Genomic DNA, 18,131 nt, shown 5'->3' with positions numbered 1-18,131 from the left:
TGTGTGTTTGTGTTTCCAGTAGTTACTGACCAGTGGTTGTCATGTGTGTTTGTGTGTCCAGTGGTCACTGACCAGTGGTTGTGATGTGTGTTTGTGTGTCCAGTGGTCACTGACCAGTGGTTGTGATGTGTGTTTGTGTTTCTGGCGGTCACTGACCAGTGGTTATGATGTGTTTGTGTGTCCAGCGGTCACTGATCAGTGGTTGAGATGTGTGTTTGTGTTTCCAGTAGTTACTGACCAGTTGTTGTCATGTGTGTTTGTGTTTCCAGTGGTCACTGACCAGTGGTTGTGATGTGTGTTTGTGTGTCCAGTGGTCACTGACCAGTGGTTGTGATGTGTGTTTGTGTGTCCAGCGGTCACTGACCAGTGGTTGTGATGTGTGTTTCCAGTGGTCACTGACCAGTGGTTGTCATGTGTGTTTGTGTGTCCAGCGGTCACTGACCAGTGGTTGTGATGTGTGTTTCCAGTGGTCACTGACCAGTGGTTGTGATGTGTGTGTTTGTGTCCAGTGGTCACTGATCAGTGGTTATGATGTGTTTGTGTGTGTCCAGCGGTCACTGACCAGTGGTTGTGATGTGTGTTTGTGTGTGTCCAGCGGTCTCGGTCCAGTGAAGCTGAACAACGTGACGCTGGGTGGTCTGTACATGGACCACTGCAACAACGAGAGACGTGCTTATGGCCAGGTGGCTGACGTCTACTCCGGTCTGTTTGAATACAACTGGAATGATACCATGGTAGGCCATGTGTCTGTCTGTCTGCCTGTCTGTCACCATTGTCTTGTTAAAGAATTCTTGGGCAGTTTTTGTTCTGTTGCGTTTCTGCTTTGCTCAAAGTTTAATGTAAAATGTAAATGATCAGTCTCCGATATGTTTAATTAAACCAGTAGAGATTTGATTGGAAGTTGTTCAACATGAGTGACATTTGTCATTACAATTATTTGAGCTTGATAATGATCAAAAGTTAATTTTATATTAGCTCTTATGATTTGTCGTGTTGCTGTTACCTTTTATCAGTGAATAAATGTCATAAATGTAAATAAAAAAAATTAAAAAGTTAAACTTATGGATACTGGTAAAGGTATCAAAGCTTTAATCAGTTTGGACATTTCTCAGCATTTGTACAACATATGCTTTACATGTATTACATGTACCCCAGGGGACTCATTCAATTTAACAGTATCTCCATCTTCTGGAAATTTCTGTCTTAAAAGTTCCTCTTTTCTGTCACTCTCTTTGTTTCTGGCATTTCCATGTCCTTTCTGTCAGCTCATCCTTATGTTTTTTCTGTCTTATTGGGCCATTTACCTATTATCTTTTCGAGAAAGCCTAGGATATTTTTTGTCTTTCTGGACTTGATAATTGGGCAGTCTTACTTCTTTTTTTTTATGTTGTACTGGTTTTTGCACCAAGTATATGTGAGATGCCAGTTTGTGATTAGCCAAGCAGAATGCGCTAATCTGGGTCACTCCACAACCGAATGGTATGATTGGCCAGCCTGTAATGTGCGGCCTGTCTTGCACACACGCTGACAAAGTCACTGACTGGTTGCCTGCTCGCATGCCAGCCTGTTAGCAAAGTGGCGTCTGAAGTGGGGGATTCTCAGAATGTTGCGGAGTGAACAAGGCAGCGATGGCAATGTTTTAGTTTTGCCGAAGTACTTGAAATGCTGCAAAATGAAGGGTCAGACATCGAAAAGGTGGATGATGAAGAAAAACCTGAATTAAGTGCAGAAAGCGAGATCCTTAGTGAAAAATTGGCATTATATTCTGCATAATGACAAAACTGTAAGAATAAGATGAGAAATTTGATTTTTTTTTTTCCATATAATAGCCCAGTACATGATAAACCAGTTCTGAAAGTTTCATTTTCTTACTCTGTATTTTGTATTTTTTGTAATTTTTTTCCAAACCCTTAAAAATGGGGCGTCTGGGGAAAAGCAAAGAAGAAAACTTTGCGTCCCAAGTAAGTTAATTTTACTGTTCAAGGTTGGTTGGTTTTTTCAGATTCTGCGGGATCAATATGTTCATTTTATTCAACCCTGTTATGGCCCTGTGTGGTCAGCTTGGCAGGAAGCAACAAAGATAAAAAGCTTTGCACTTAGTATTGAGGACGTGAGTCTTATCACAAATGAAAGGTTACATCCCATTGTGTGCACACCTTTCAACACAGAGTGATATGTGTTCATCCAAATGTCATATTAGCAATGATCACAGTGCATTCCATCCACTTTGGGCTACATCATGAAAAGACAGAAAGAAATGGTTGATTCACAACTCTTAACTGTTTCAGTTCATTCCATCTAAGAATTGAATATTTTTCACGCTCGTTTTCTTTCAGAGTGCTTCTTTCCATCTTTCATGAATGGGCCTTGAAGAGGATTGGATGAAATGGATACAGGTGTCATACTTATGTTTCTTCTTCTTCTTCTTCAGCATTCCATATTGTTGGGATGCGTCAGACTTGAAGCTTCGTCGCCCTGACGAAGCCCACAGTTTTCTCCAGGTCTCCCCAAAGCTGTGCCTGTAGCTCTACTCCCTCGGGCCAGAACTGGCATCGTAGATCCTCACAAGTGGCACAGTGCTGTAAAATATGTTCTGGGGTTTGTGTACCTGTGCCACAGGGACATTCACCTGTGTGAGATATTTTCATTTGGCTCAGATGACTCAAAATCCTGCAATGGCCTGTACGAAATCTGAAGAGTATTGTTTGCTGGTGTCACTGGAGTTGGTGGATTGCATCTGTCCTTTTGTCAGCGTTCGGCCTCTCTTCCTTTGGTAGTAGCTGTGCATAATGGTTTTTGCCTCTCTGTACGTCACTGGGTGACTGAACTGCTCCATTTTACTTCCCACTTTTGACAGAGTACTTATGTTTAAATGTCAACTGTACATTTTGTATTGTCAATTAGGTAATTTCCCATTTTAGTGTCCAAAATTCTGGGACCTAAGTAAACGGAAATTATTGTGTGTTTTACTATGCAGGCATTGGAGAAATGACTTGTAGCATGTAACCCATCCTTTTGATCAAGTGCTAGATTTGAAAACAACACAGAATGACCCATATCATGAACATGAATCAACATCTGACAACTCAAGTTGCCATTTTCTTTGGTTACTGGTTGGTGGACCAGATGTGGAATCTCTCTAATTGGCGCATACTGAATGAACGCATCATAGTAGACAATTTAAGGGATCCGGCAAATGGCTGCACATTAGTATAGCAGCTGAACCAATCTCAAAATTCAGTACAATAACTCTCAAAACTGGGTTTACAACCACAGAAAATAGACTGCAACATTTACTATACTAGGTAATATCACTTCAAATATGCATGAAAATTGCCATTGAAATAGGTCCCACAATTTAGGATGCTAAGATAGGAAATCATCTGTCAGTTATATTATTGTGCAAAATAAGATGTATAGGGGAGAGATATCAAAACCAAAATAACAAACCAAAAACAAAACAAAACGAAACAAAACTTTCACATAGGTATAGGACCATTCCACTTCCAGAAAATCCTGGAAACCCAAGCCAAAAAAACAAGAAACAAACTAAAAAAAGGTTCAGGTGTGTAAGAGACCGTTCTGCTCCCAGAAGATTCTGGAAACCCAGACAAAAAACAAAAACAAAAAGAAACAAAACAAGAAAAGTTCAGATGTGTATTGGACTGTTGTGCTCCCAGACGATCCTGGTGCAATAACAGTCAGCAGCAACAAAATGTTTCACTCCAGAAGATTCTGGAAACCCCAAATATGAACCCCGCCCCCCCCCTCCCCCCCCCCAAAAAAAGTATAAAATTCCAGGTGGGTATCGGACAGTTCCACTCCCAGAAGATCCTGGTGTAATTACAACAAACAACAACAACAAAAGGTTTGCTCAGAAGACCCTGGAAATCAATACAAAACAAAAAACAAACAAAGAGTATATATTCCAGTTGGGTATGGTATGGTTCCACTCCCGGAAGATCCTGGAAACCCAAACAAAATTACAACGGTGTGGAGGCAAAAGTGAAACAAAAACTTACTAAGTATGAATTTCCAGTGGGTATGGAACCGTTCCGTTCCCAGAGGATACTGGCATAATAACAACAAGCACAAAAAAAAAAAATTAATAAAAGTGTAAATTTCAGGTGGGTATGGAACTGTGTTGCTCCCAAAGGATCCTGGCGTAATAACAAAAAGCAAAAATATAAATATGAATTTCAGGTGGGCATGGAACCGTTCCGCTCCCAGAAGATCCTGGCGTGGCTGACAGACAACACGGCCAGCACCAGAGAGGCTGCGGAGATCCTGCAGCCTGTGGGGCTTTCCATCGTCAGCCCCTCTGCCACCGCCCCCTCCCTCATGGACAACCCGACCTTCTTCCGCACCATCCAGGGAGACAACTCTTTGGCCTTGGCCATTGCTAAGCTCTGCAAGATGCTTGGCCTCAACTACATTCAGGTCTGTTTCAGTCTCAATTTCAGTTTCTTAAGGAGGCATCACTGCGCTCAAAGAAATCCGTATGCGCCACACAACATCCATATACGCCACACAACATCCATATTCACTATACAACATGTGCTATGCAGAGGTCTGACCAGCAGCATAACTCAACGTGCTTAGTCAGGTCTTTAGTGCATGTATATATATATATATATTTGTGTACCTATCACAGTGGATTTCTTCAACAGAAATTCTGCCAGAGGACAATACTTATGTCACCATGGGTTCTTTTTCAGTGAGCCAAGTGCATGCCGCACACGGGACCCTGGTTTATTGTCTCTTCTGAATGACCAGATGCTCAGTTTGATTTTCAAGTCAAACTTAGGGATAAAGAGACAGGGATTCAAAGCCAGACACTGCATTTTTTTTCTATCTTTTGGTCCTATAGCAGGGTGTAAAGAAAGAGAGAAAAAAGATATTCAGTGTATGGTTATCAGGGCTTCTGATCCTATGAGGTAGTGAGAGTTCCATGTCCAGACCCTGTGTTGGGTTAGAGATCCATGTCCAGATCCAGTGTTTGGGCTAGAAAGCAAGATCCTATGTTTGGGTTAGAAATCAAGATCCCATGTTTGGGTTATAGATCCATGTCCAGATCCTGTGTTTGCGTAAGAGATCCAGATCCTATGTTTAGCGAAGAGATACAGATCGTGTATTTGGGTAAGAGATCCAGATCCTGTTTTGGTTAAAAGAGCTATGTCCAGATCATACATTCCTACGTCCAGATCCTTCATTTGGGTAAGAGAGGTATTTTCCAGACTGAACATTTAATATGAGAGCTAGGTTCAGCTGTTTTCACAGAGTTGACCTCTGTGCAGTTGTTGTCACAGAGTTGACCATCTGTGCAGGTGTTGTCATGGAGTTGACCATCTGTGCAGCTGTTGTCACAAAGATGACCCTCTGTGCAGCTGTTGTCACGGAGTTGACCTCTGTGCAGCTGTTGTCACAGAGATGACCCTCTGTGCAGCTGTCATCATGGAGTTGACCTCTGTGCAGCTGTTGTCACAGAGATGACCTTCTGTGCAGCTGTCGTCATGGAGTTGACCTCTGTGCAGCTGTTGACATGGAGACAAACACTGTGTGCAGGTGGTGCATGCGGCCAACAGCTACGGCCGTGAAGGGCTGACCACCATGACCAACGTGGCCCGGCAGGAGGGCCTGTGCGTCATCAGCTCCTACGAGCTGGCCGACTCGGGCAACGTCAGTCTGGCCGTGAACACGGTTTCCGGGGCGACGTCCAGGGTTGTCGTCCTCTTCATGGGCACCACCTTGACCCGCTCTTTTCTTGAGGTAGGTTTCCTCTTTGTGACTTTGTATGGGATAGTTGTTTCTTAATTGTAAAGATAATGATAATGATGATAGTATTAATAATAGACCCAGACCCTCCTGGGCACTGTTGTTGCAGATAAGCATCTTAACCATTCTGCCACCTTCCTCCCTATCGTTATCCCTGGGTTAAAGTTTGCAGAGTGATAACGACTTGATGTGGTCTTGGATCGCAGGAAGCTTCCAAGCTGGGCGCCAACAGCCGGCTGACCATCATAGCCCCAGAGACGTACGGCAGCATGGTCACCTCCCTGAACAACCGCATCAACCTGCGCAACCTCATCAGCCTCCAGCTGCAGCACCCCATCTTCCAGGACTTCCTCACCTTCCTCAACGATGTGGACAAGAACCGCCAGAACCCTTTTTACAGCCGCTACTACATGATGCTGCTCCAGTGCAACCTCCCGGGCTACTACATGTACACGCGTGACTGCTCCGGCCAGAACCTGACCACCGCCAGTGGCTACGTGCTCAGTAACTTCGACCTGTCGACGATCAACGCAGTGTATGCTGTGGCCGGGGCCCTTCACATGACGCTGGTGGAGTTCTGCGGGAACAACTACACAGATGAGTGCATGGCTTTCATGCAGTCGGACGGCATGTACAACCGCTTTGTGGAGAACCTGAAGGTGGTTCGCTTCACAGACCCTTCCAGGCGCGAGTTCCAGTTCCTGGAGCGGCAGGGGAATGTCAAGTACGATGTTGTGCGCTTCGACGGAACACAGTATGAGAAGGTGAGGGTCGTTTTGTGTGTGAGTGTATGTGTTTTTGTGACAGCCTGTGGTGGGTTTTTTTTTGTTTTTGTTGATATTTTTTCTTAAACAATGACTCCAAAGAATTATTAATCACGTAATCAGCATTATTTTCTGTGTTTTTTTTTTTTCTTTTTTATTCTAAAAACAATGCTGCCAAAGAATTGTTATCAATCAAGTAATCAGCGTTACCTGTTATTGTTTTTGATAACTTTTTGAAATTCAAAATTCCACAAAGGTTAACAAAAACATGCAGACACAGCATATTAATAACTCACCTGCACAAACTGACACAAAGGCACATAAAATATGGCCACACACACATGTCTACACTGCACATCTGTACACAGAGAGATAATGTGCACAAAAGAAAGACATCAACAACACTTTCAAAGAAAAGTAAATGAGCAAATTCCACAATCTAGAAGAGGAGGATCTGCATTTTACATGAATGGCCTTTAATTACTCCATGATCTTGTTATGTTATGTGAGAAAACTAGTTGAACCTCAAAAGCAATGTGATACATTACAATACAATACAATTCAGCGGAATGCAGTACAGTACAATACAATGCAGTGTAGTACAGTACAGTGCAATACAATACAAATACAATACAATACAGTACAATACAATACAATACAAATACAATAATTGACAAGAACCATCAATCTAAAAATTAAGTGTCAGGCTTGTCACTTCTATATACCTCTCTCTCTCTCTCTCTCTCTAAAGCAATACAATACCATATCATACAATACAATACAATATAATACAATTCAATACAATAATTGACAAGAACCATCAGTCTAAAAATTCAGTGTCGAAAGTGTTACTTCTGTATAACGGTAGCTCGCTCTCGCTCTCTCTCTCTCTCTCTCTCTCTCTTTCTCTCTCTCTCTCTCTCACACACACACACACACACACTCACACACGTTTCAAGTTTTAATTATCCTTTCACTCCTATTGGAGTATGGAGGATTACTGCAAAAATAATCTTTTCATGCCCAGAACAAACATTTCCAAATACACAACAATGTCACATACAAGTTGAGAAAACACAAATGTCTTTTAACTGCAAAAGTGTAGCTAGGCAACATTTGCAAATCTAATCATCTTACTTACAGCTAAAATGACTTTTTTTTCCCTCCTTTGAGCATATTACAGAAATTAAAAATTGATTTTGGAGACAAATATTTTTTAGGAACATATCTATTTCGTAACTGAGCATAACTGGGATATCATTATAAAATGAAACTCATCCCCAGTCACAGACATGTTACAAACTTACAAAGCCGTAACTCTCGTGGCAATACCATGTAATACAATACAATACAATAATTGACAAGAACCATCAATCTAAAAATTTATTGTCAGAAGTGTTACTTCTGTGTAAAGTTAGGTCTCTGTCTCTCTCTGTGTGTCTCTAACTACATGTGTGTGTGTGTGTATATATAATTATATATATATCTTTTTAGTAAGATGAAAACCAGGGAGAAAACTATTTGTTAGACCAGCCGCTGTGGCGAAGTGGTTAGCGTCGCAGACTGACGGCTGGGAGGATGCATGTTTGAATCCCAGCCGAGGTGGGTTTTCCAGCCTGTGGCTGGCTCCTACCCAGAGTTGAATGTGCTGTGGGCTTAAATGGGGAGACTGGGACCACACAGCTGAGTGTCATCCACTTCAAGGATGCGTCTTTGGGTGTGTTGCTCTAATTACCTGACCAACACTGCAAGTGTCTGTATCTCTCAGGCCTGGTTAACGCCAGGATATCATTATGACAGGAAGCATAGAGTACAGCCTTGTCATGCAGTCCCAAACCAAAATGGACCTCCGTAGCAACATCGTCATCGTCATCCTCCTCCTTCTTCATCATCATCAATATAAACAAAACAGTCTCAAAGTCTGTGGCCTTTCATGCCCTGCTCTCATGGTGATCTCATTTTCGATGCCCCTCCACTTCTGTGCTTGGGGTGAGTCCTGTCAGTGTCTACAGTGTCGGCAGATTCATGGGGGGCTGTTGTTGGAGGGACGTGGTGGTGGTCTCCACTCTGGGAGAGACGCTCGCTCAGTCTGGCTCCACGACTAAGCCATTATTTTCGTTAGTATGGGGCTTAGTAGGTAGTGTCCTAAGTACAGTGAATCAGAACAGGCACCACTGAACACCACTGAAGTGACTCAGCAGCAGTGCAGGGTCTCCTCTGATGTGTGGCCTCCTGGCGACCTAACATTGATGGTTCCCTGCGGACTGCCGACGGTGGAACTGTGATGGATGAACCTGGGTGTGGTCGTGTATGAGGGAATCTAAGTGACCGGCGTGGGAGTAATGCCACTGAAATGGTGCGGATGATGGGGCATCAAAAAAAAACAACAAAAACAAAAAAACAAACTCTTTGTTTACAATGCACAGGTTGGACAGTACGGAGGCGCCTCCCTGGAGCTGACCAACGCGGCCCAGTTGGCAGCGCACTACAGCAACGTGCAGGCCAGCTGCTCCTCGCGCTGCTCAGAGTGCATCTTCTCCGGGCTCAGCTTCTCCTTCACACCTGGAGACATTTACCTGGCAGGTGAGCCGGGTGATGCACGCACACACACGAATGCATACACGCACGCATGCATGCACACACGCACACGCGCACACACACACACGCACACACACACACGCACGCCCACACATGCACACCCACACTCACATGCACACTGAGACACACAAACACACACACACACACACACACACACACACACAACACACACACACATTCAAAATTTCAACTTGAAGAAAAAAAAGACCAGTCACACGGGTGGGGTGGTGGTCAGGTGCTAACGTGTCTTTCTTGGAAAGTGAGAGAATCAGCGCACAGGTTCGAATTCCACTACTTGCCAGTATTTTGCTCCCCCCTACAATAGACCTTGAGCAGAGGTCTGGACGCTAGTCATTCAGATAGGACAACAAACCGAAATGCTGTGTGTGGCATGCACTTGGCGCATGTAAAAGAAACCAAGGCAATAAAAGGTTTGTCCCTGGCAGATTTATATAGAAAAATCCACTTTGATAGGGAAATAAGTACACTTGCAGACCTTTTAAAAAAAGGGTTCATGCTGCACTGTAGTAACATGGTCTCTCTCGGCAGAGCAGCCTGAATTTCACACAGAGAAATCTGTTGTGACAAAATGTGATACAATACAATATGATATGACATTATACAATACAATACAATACATGTGTGGTCCCATTCTTCCCATTTAAACCCATAGAACATTCACCTCTGGGTAGGAGTCAGCTGTAGTAGGCCAAAAAATCCACCTCTTCTATGAACCAAACCCACGTCCTCCAGCTGTCAGTCCGCAATGCTGACCACTTGGCCGCGGCTGCTGGTCATTCTGGAAGTCTTTACAAGATCCCAGCACTGGGGCGCAACAGCGGCGTGGTTAAAGCGCTGGACTTCTTCTTTCTTCTTCTTCTGCGTTCACTTGTATGCACACGAGTGGGCTTTTACGTGTATGACCGTTTTTAACCCCGCCATGTAGGCAGCCATACTCCGTTTTCGGGGGTGTGCATGCTGGGTATGTTCTTGTTTCCATAACCCACCGAATGCTGACATGGATTACAGGATCTTTAACTTGCGTATTTGATCTTCTGCGTGCATATACACACGAAGGGGGTTCAGGCACTAGCAGGTCTGCACATATGTTGACCTGGGAGATCGTAAAAATCTCCACCCTTTACCCACCAGGCGCCGTCACCGTGATTTGAACCCGGGACCATCAGATTGACAGTCCAACGCTTTAACCACTCGGCTATTGCGCCCATCGCTGGACTTAAACAATAATTATGAGGGTCCCAGCTTCAAATCCCAGTCATGATGCCTGGTGTGTAAAGGGTGGAGATTTTTCTGATCCCCCAGGTCAACAGACGTGCAGAACCTCTAGCACCTGAGCCCCCTTCTTATGTATAAGCATGCAGAAGATCGGATAGGCGCGTTTAAGACCCTGCAATCCATGTCAGTGGTAGGTGGTCTATGGAAACAAGAACATACCTGGCATGCACCCCCCCCCCCCGCACCCCCTCCCCCTCCCACATAACTGGAGGATGACTGCCAGCATGGCAGGGGTAAACATACACATAAAAGCCCACCAATGTATATGAGTGAACATGGGAGTCACACCCCATGAATGAAAAAGAACAACCCCAAGACGCGCTTGAACATGCAGTGCATCCTTCCCATTTCCAAAGCGTCAAGGACACATATGTTACCAGAAGCCCTGTTCATATCTTAAATCACCTTTTTACTTGCTGCTGCTTGATTTCACCCTTCCTGTCCTTTAAAGAGAAGAAAATTCCTGACTGTGACCTTGACTTTGGCAGGTGTCTTTGATGTCCACAAGCAAGGACAAGGAGTGTTTGACTGTGGCATCATCAACTCTGTGAACGGATTCCAGTTGCTGGAAGCGTTTCACTTTGCTCTGGAGCAAGTGAACTCCAAGAAAGGGCGATTTGCTGATATTCTGCCCGGGGTGACACTTGGAGGGGTGGGATTGGACGCGTGCCAGAGTCGCATCAGGGGAGGCTACCTTGTCTCCAACATCAACAACGGACTGGTGTCCCTTGTGCGTGACGGGAAGGTAAGGACTGCGTTGTTTCTTACTTTTTTACAAGAGCCTGGCACTGAACAGAATTGTTATAGCAGCTTAAGGGTGAATGTCAAAAGGTCATTAGACTTATCCCTTCCACTTCAGACATGTTTTAAGTCAGTACAACATTGGTTCATCAGACAAAAATGGTTACTTTACGGGGAGTAGACATCAACACCACCAAGACAGTCTCAGCAATCTTCTCGCTGTCACCGATGTCAGAATCCTCCCACCTCAAACTGAACGGAAAGCAGTTGAAACAGGATGACACGCCAATGTACCTGGGTGTGAAGCTCGACAAGCGATTGACATGGAACCCCCATCTCAAGGACATCGAGAGACGAGCAACCAGAAAACTGGCCATCCTGAAAAAGCTCGCCGGGACCTCTTGGGGTGCCAACAGCAGCATACTGCAGAGGGTGTACACTGGAACTGTCAGGCCAACCCTGGAGTATGGCAGCACTGCCTGGGCCACGGCATCAGCAACCAACACAAGCCGCCTGAGCAAAGTTCAGAACGCAGGGCTACGGCTGATCACTGGCGGGATAAAGACAACTCCAGTTCAGGTGATGGAGAAACACACAGGCCTCCACCCACTCGAAGATAGACGAGAGGAAAAAGTCTTCATCCACAGCGAGAAGCTCCTGCGCATGCCAACTCACCCAATGCACGAAAAACTGAAGCACCCAACAAAGAACAGACTGAAGCGGACCAGCTTCAACCACCTCTCCAAGGCCCTGCACCGCCAACATGAAGACCTGCTGCCCTCATCCCCTGCCGAGATGGAAACACTCCCCGACTTCGAGGAACCGGCCGACCAACTGGAAGGAGTCTCAATCATCACAAAAGTCCCTGGCATCGACCAAAAGGACTGCCAAGCCCCTCCCCTGCTGAAAGCTCTGACATTGGAGATGATTGAGACTCGGTATAACCCCAGCGAATGGACGCACGTCTTCACAGACGGATCCTCGGAGGGAGCGGTGAAGAATGGAGGAGCAGGCATCTTCATCAGGCACACAGATGGAAGACTGACCCCTGGAGCCTTCCCCACAGGAAGAATCTCCTCGAACTACAGAGCGGAGACAGCAGCACTACTCCATGCTGCACAAGGCCTCAGGACGTCAGTCAACCCACCACCAAAGATAGCCTTCTTCACTGACTGCAGATCTCTCCTGCAGGGACTCCAGTCAACCAGAAACGAACAGCAGCTGACAAACATCAAAGCAGCCCTTCATGACCTTTCAAAACGGTCGACTGTCACTGTTCAGTGGGTTCCTTCTCACTGTGGGGTCACGGGGAACGAAAAGGCCGATGCTCTCTCCAAGGCAGGCAGCAAAATGAAGCAGTTCAGCCACCCCATGACCTACAGAGAGGCCAGGACCATCATCCACAACCGTTACCAGAACCAGTGGAAGAGAAGGCTGGGTGCAAACAGTGGTGTCGATCCAATCCACCAGCTCCAGAGACACCAGCAGACAGTCCTCTTCAGACTGAGAACTGGCCACTGCCGACTACTGAGTCACCTTCACCGTATGAAGATCGCCCACACTGATGAGTGTCCATGTGGCACTGGACCCCAGACCCCTGAACACATCCTCCAACACTGCCCAACCCATGAAGCTCTACGGCGTCAAACCTGGCCATGGGGCACAGAGCTACAGGCGCAGCTTTGGGGAGACCGCCACGACCTGGAGAAGACCGTGGGTTACATTGTGGCGACAGGGGTGACCGTCTGACGCAGCCAAAACATCGAACGCAGAAGAAGAAGAAGAAGGTTACTTTACAGTGCTTAAAGTTTGAATGATGTTCAGCCGTTTTGGGGTTGTTTTTTTTTGTCATTTGATTGGTTTTTTGTTCAGTGTCAGCTCTATTCTTCCTTTAGAATTTTTTTTACAATATATAATCATGAGACACTCACAAAGTTATTGTAAGAAAGCTTAGATTAATAGAAAATAATGTTGCATGCATGAAAGACACAGAAGACATTGACAGTTGATATTGTTTGCATATCAGTAAGCAGAATACAGTTTCCTGATTGTCATTAGATTTGTCACACATGGCTTGTTTGGTGGGGGTTTTTTGTTGTTTTTTTACATCTGCATTTGTCTTTGAGGCATAGCTTAAGATGTCACATATCCCTGCTTTGTGTGATCCTTTGCTGAGAGCATTTCAACAAATTGGATCAAGAACTGATGAAACACTGCACATTCTGGGTGGCATCGTTCTTATCAGTTTGCGTCTTTTGATATAAAGCCTTGATGTGGCTCTGCAGAGCTGTACAGAACAGTATGGATATGTCACACCTGCTTTACTGGGCTCACGTTCACACTCCCATATAACCACAAATACACTGCCAGTGCAAGCATATACAACATGTTTGAAAACATTTCACAAATGATGAAAGAAGTAATAGACTAATAGGCCTAAACTAGTATTACTGTTATGATGTGTGTATGGGTGGCGAGTGGAGTGGGTATGTATATATGTATTATGGATTTATGTTTATATTTATGTATGCTTTGCGTTAATGTGTGTGTAGTTTTCTAGGTACATGTGTACATGTAATGTGTTACATATAGTATTGTATGTTTTGTAAAGCACCAAGAGCAGTTTTCTGGACAGAATGCTGTATAAATATCTATTATTGTTATCATCATAGTCTTATGTTATGTGTTTTGTAAAGCAACCAGAGCACTTTTCTGGACAGAGTGCTATATAAGTATATATTATTATCATTATTATTGTTAACATAGTCTTCTAAACAGCCAATCAAAGCGTACATCACCGTGTCCACAGGAGATACGGCCTGAGGACATCGATGTCTACATCGGCTCCTACTCCAGTGACAGTTCTCTCTACCTGGCCCGCATCCTGACGGATCTCAAGATCCCGCAGATCAGCTATGCTTCCACCTCCAACGCCCTCGACGACCAGATCACCTACCCCTACTTCTTCCGCACGGTCCCTGCTGACGATAAACAGGTGGGGAGACTTTGTGTGTGTCTCTGAAAGGTTGGACGAGGAAACTCACCTGCTTTGATTTCTTCTTCATCTTTGTCTTTGTGTTGTCGTTCGTTGTCGTCATTGTCTTTGTCATCTTCTTCATCTTGTTTGTCTTCTTCTTCATCTTCTTCTTCTTCCCTGCTGGCGATAAACCGTTTTTCTATCTTCTTCTTCTTAGTAGTGGTAGTGTAGTGTAGTGGTAGTGTACGTCGCAGACGCCACTTCTGGTGATATATATTCTTGATGAGCTAATAGCCTAGTTTGATTTTTTCTTCGTCTTTGCTTTTATCTTCGTCTTCTATCTTCTCCTTCTGGATTAGCAGATAGCGTAGTTTGATTTCTTCTTCGTCTGTTTTTATCTTCTTCTTCTTTTTTCTTCTGTTTTCTTCTATCTTCTTCTTCTTCTGGATGAGCAAATAGCCTAATTTTGATTTCTTCTTTGTCTATTTTTATCTTCTTCTTCTTCCTATTGTTATTATTATCATCTTATATCCTACAGCATAATATGCATATGAATTATGATATTGTTATTTTGGTTCTTCTCCTCCTCCTCCTCCTCCTCCTCCTCTTCCTCCTTCCTCCAGGTCTGTCAGTTGTTTGTCAAAGCCGGTGTCTCTGCAAATGGTCCTCCCATCCATTCTGCAGTTTTGCCAGTCGTTTTGTTTTTGGTTTGATTTGTTAATCATTGAAAAATGAGTGAAGAATAATGAACAGAAACAAAATAGCATAAAAGAAGATAAAATTCAGTTAAACTGAAAAACAGTCACTAAATACCCCATCCTCCTTCCAAGTGACTGAATAAATCAGCTTAAAAAAAAAAAAAAAGCAGCAAGAATAAAATGAATCATTAGTGCTTTTTGTTCATTATAAACATGTTTTGAGAAAAGAAACCGAAAGAACCATGATGGCTTACTTTTTGGGGTTGTTTTCCTCCTTTTGTCATATTTTTTTTGTCAGTGTTGTTGTCTGTGTGATAAACTCTTTGTTGTTGTTTTTGGGTGTTTGTTTTGTTTTTGTCCGCCTGTGTTTTTTTTGTGTTTTTTTGTTTCTGTTTTTTTTTCTCTTGTTTTTTCTGATATTGTCAGTGTGTTGTGAAAGAATATACATGTTTTCTTCTTCTCCTTCTGATTCTTACGATTATTAATGTTATCAGTAGCACTAGTAGTAGTATCCATTGCTGTTGTTACACTTGTTTAAATTGTGTGTGTATATATTAAGTCTTTTCACAGAAATATGATCGTCCGAGACTTGGAAAATAAGATGAAATGAAACAAAATAAGATGAAATCAAGATAGGAATAGACATATTTATTAATCGTTTTCAAAAATGAAATAAGAATTAAACAACCAGTTGGTCTATACCTTCCACAGGTGCTGGGTACCCTGCGTTACCTTGATGCAAACAACATCCGCTACGTTCAGCTGCTCTACACCGTCGACGCCTACGGTGAGCAGGGCAAGGCTCAGTTCGACCTCCTCATCGAGCGGTACAACTTCTCTGTCTGCGTGGCCCAGAGAGTCGGCTTCCCAGATAGCGCAGTGGTGTCTGCGGAGAGTTCGGACGATGTGGTGACGGAACTGCTGCAGAAGCCGGTGGCGAACACAGTGGTGATTTTTGCGGGCACCGGGCACATCCGGGCCTTCCTAGAGGCTGTGGCACGCAACCCTGCGGCCGTGGGCACCTTCAAGTTCGTTGGCCCCACCACCTGGGGAGACAAGCAGTCTGTGACAGAGAACATCCGCGACGTGGCCAACGATGCTGTCACCTTTGCCCTGGACTTCCAGGGAGGTGTTGGGGTAAGTCTTTTTTTTTCTTTTCTTTTTTTATCCAACAATATTTATTCATACCATGGTTTGCGTAATCTAACATGAGTTATACTTTGAGAAGTGAAAATAGAATACCACTCTGAACCACTGACCATTCAAAATTAAAGAACACAAGCAGAGCAATAGATATTCATAAACACATTGGTTCCATATGATGTTACTGTACTTTGGGAAGTGAAAATACAATATTGCTCTGAACCATTCAATATAAAAAAAATTTTAAAAGCTGAACAATAAATATTTATAAACACATTGATTCCGTATGATGTTACATAGCTTCTTCACCCTGTCCATTGCAAACACATAACGCTCTCTTCTATACACATTTGTTACATTGCATAGTTATTTAAAAACATACTTGTCAGTTTCAGATCTGATTTTGTGTCCGTTTTTATATCTTGGGTGTTGTTGTGAGCGAGTTGGGTGTCTGTTTTTCTTTAGCTGTCCATCTGCACATACAAACACCACTAAGATTGAAAATGCAACACAAATTCCCCAAGCTTCTCAGCAGTAATTTCATATTCTACTTTTTTTGTTGTTGTTGTACAGGCAGTACTTAAGAGTTACGATTATGGATTTAACACACAGGTTTGAACAGAAGTAAAAGACCAGATTCTCAGAGCTGTATTTCCATGTCCCTAGATTTGCTCAACTGTGCACAGTTGTCCATGCCTCTTGGTATTGTGTTTTTTTTGTTGTTGTTGGTTTCGGGTTGTTTTTTTGTTGGTTTTTTTTTTTTTTTTGCCAAGTGGGCCAGATGTAAAAAAGCATATTGTTCTTGTTTCTTTTCCTTCTTTGAATATTCTTTTCGTTTTGTTTCGTTTCACCACCAGAATTTCAAGCATATTGTGCTTCGAAAAAAAAAAAAAAAAAAAAAAAGAGATTCATGTCACTTTGTTCCGTCTGACCACCAGAATTTCCTGAGCTCCTACCTGACGAAGCGCAACCCGAGCAACGCCGGCAACAACCCGTGGTTCGAGGAGTGGTTCCAGTACACCCTCAACTGCTACACCTCCCCCAGCAATGCCCAACTGTACCCAAGGCCCTGTGCCGCTGACGCCGACCTGAGGACCAGAGTGGTTGAGGACAACACCAACCTGCACGTCATGAACGCTGTGTACTCTGCAGCTTTTGCTCTGGACGCCACCCTGAAGGAAAAGTGTGGTAGGTGCTTGTGTAGGGTAAGAAAAGTGTGGTAGATGTGTTTATAAGTTTTTTTTAAAAGTGTGATTGGTGTGCTTATAAAATAAGAATGTGTTTTTGTGTATTTACAAAATAAATAAAAAAAGTATGGCAGGTGTATTTTTAAGATAAGAAAGAGTGGTAGGTCTGTTTATAAGATAAGAAAAGTTTGGAAAAGTGAGGTAGGTGTATATATAAGATAAGGACAGTGTGGTAGGTGTATATATAAGTTAAGAACAGTGTGGTAGATGTATTTATAGGAAAAGGAAAGTGTGGTGAGTTTATAACAAGAAACGTTTGGTAAGTGTATTTATGAGATACAACATTGTAAACTCTCATAAATTTGTCTTTTGGCCCAAGTACACATAACATTAAACATTCAGTAAAGCTGCAATCACTTTTTGAACATGACCATTTATATTAAAAAATATATATATATATATACGAGGGTCATTCAATAAATAAGGTGAATTTTTCAGTATAAGGACTTCTAATACAGATAGAAGCTTACTTTCTTTTTTTTTTCAACGTAGTCTCCCAGCACTGTCACACACTTTTCCCATCTGTGCACAAGCTTCCGTATTCCCTCAGCGTAAAAATCTTTGGACTGATGTCTCAGCCAGTCGTTCACAACACTTTTGACTTCATCGTCACTTTCAAACTTCGTGCCTCTCGTGAACGCTTTCAAGGGACCAAACAGGTGAAAGTCTGAAGGGGCAAGGTCTGGGCTGTAAGGGGGATGAGGGAGCAGTTCGCAGCCCAGCTCGTTGATGGTCTGCACCGTTCGGGCTGCTGTGTGAGGCCTTGCGTTGTCATGATGCAAGATGACTCCTTCTGACTGATGACCCCTGCGTATGTTCTTTGTCTTTCTGTCTTTCAATTTTGTGTGCTGTCCCAACAGATAAGCTCAAAGTCCTTGCAATGTCATCCACT

At 43.6% G+C, this 18,131-nt stretch overlaps 1 protein-coding gene across 1 annotated transcript in view; it reads left to right on the top strand.

Annotated features, from left to right (window-relative positions):
* Positions 1-18,131, top strand: part of LOC143288376 (uncharacterized) — a 69,522-nt gene that overhangs the window by 27,356 nt on the left and 24,035 nt on the right. The window contains exons 16-24 of the mRNA XM_076596776.1: positions 596-734; positions 4,204-4,440; positions 5,566-5,769; positions 5,982-6,539; positions 8,966-9,122; positions 10,922-11,178; positions 13,984-14,169; positions 15,561-15,986; positions 16,931-17,180. Coding sequence (XP_076452891.1) covers positions 596-734; positions 4,204-4,440; positions 5,566-5,769; positions 5,982-6,539; positions 8,966-9,122; positions 10,922-11,178; positions 13,984-14,169; positions 15,561-15,986; positions 16,931-17,180 — 2,414 coding nt within the window. The remainder of the gene's footprint in view (positions 1-595; positions 735-4,203; positions 4,441-5,565; positions 5,770-5,981; positions 6,540-8,965; positions 9,123-10,921; positions 11,179-13,983; positions 14,170-15,560; positions 15,987-16,930; positions 17,181-18,131) is intronic.

The sequence above is a fragment of the Babylonia areolata genome, chromosome 12 (assembly GCF_041734735.1).
Source record: "Babylonia areolata isolate BAREFJ2019XMU chromosome 12, ASM4173473v1, whole genome shotgun sequence".
Taxonomy (NCBI): domain Eukaryota; kingdom Metazoa; phylum Mollusca; class Gastropoda; order Neogastropoda; family Buccinidae; genus Babylonia; species Babylonia areolata.
This window is presented reverse-complemented; position numbering and strand designations above follow the sequence as displayed.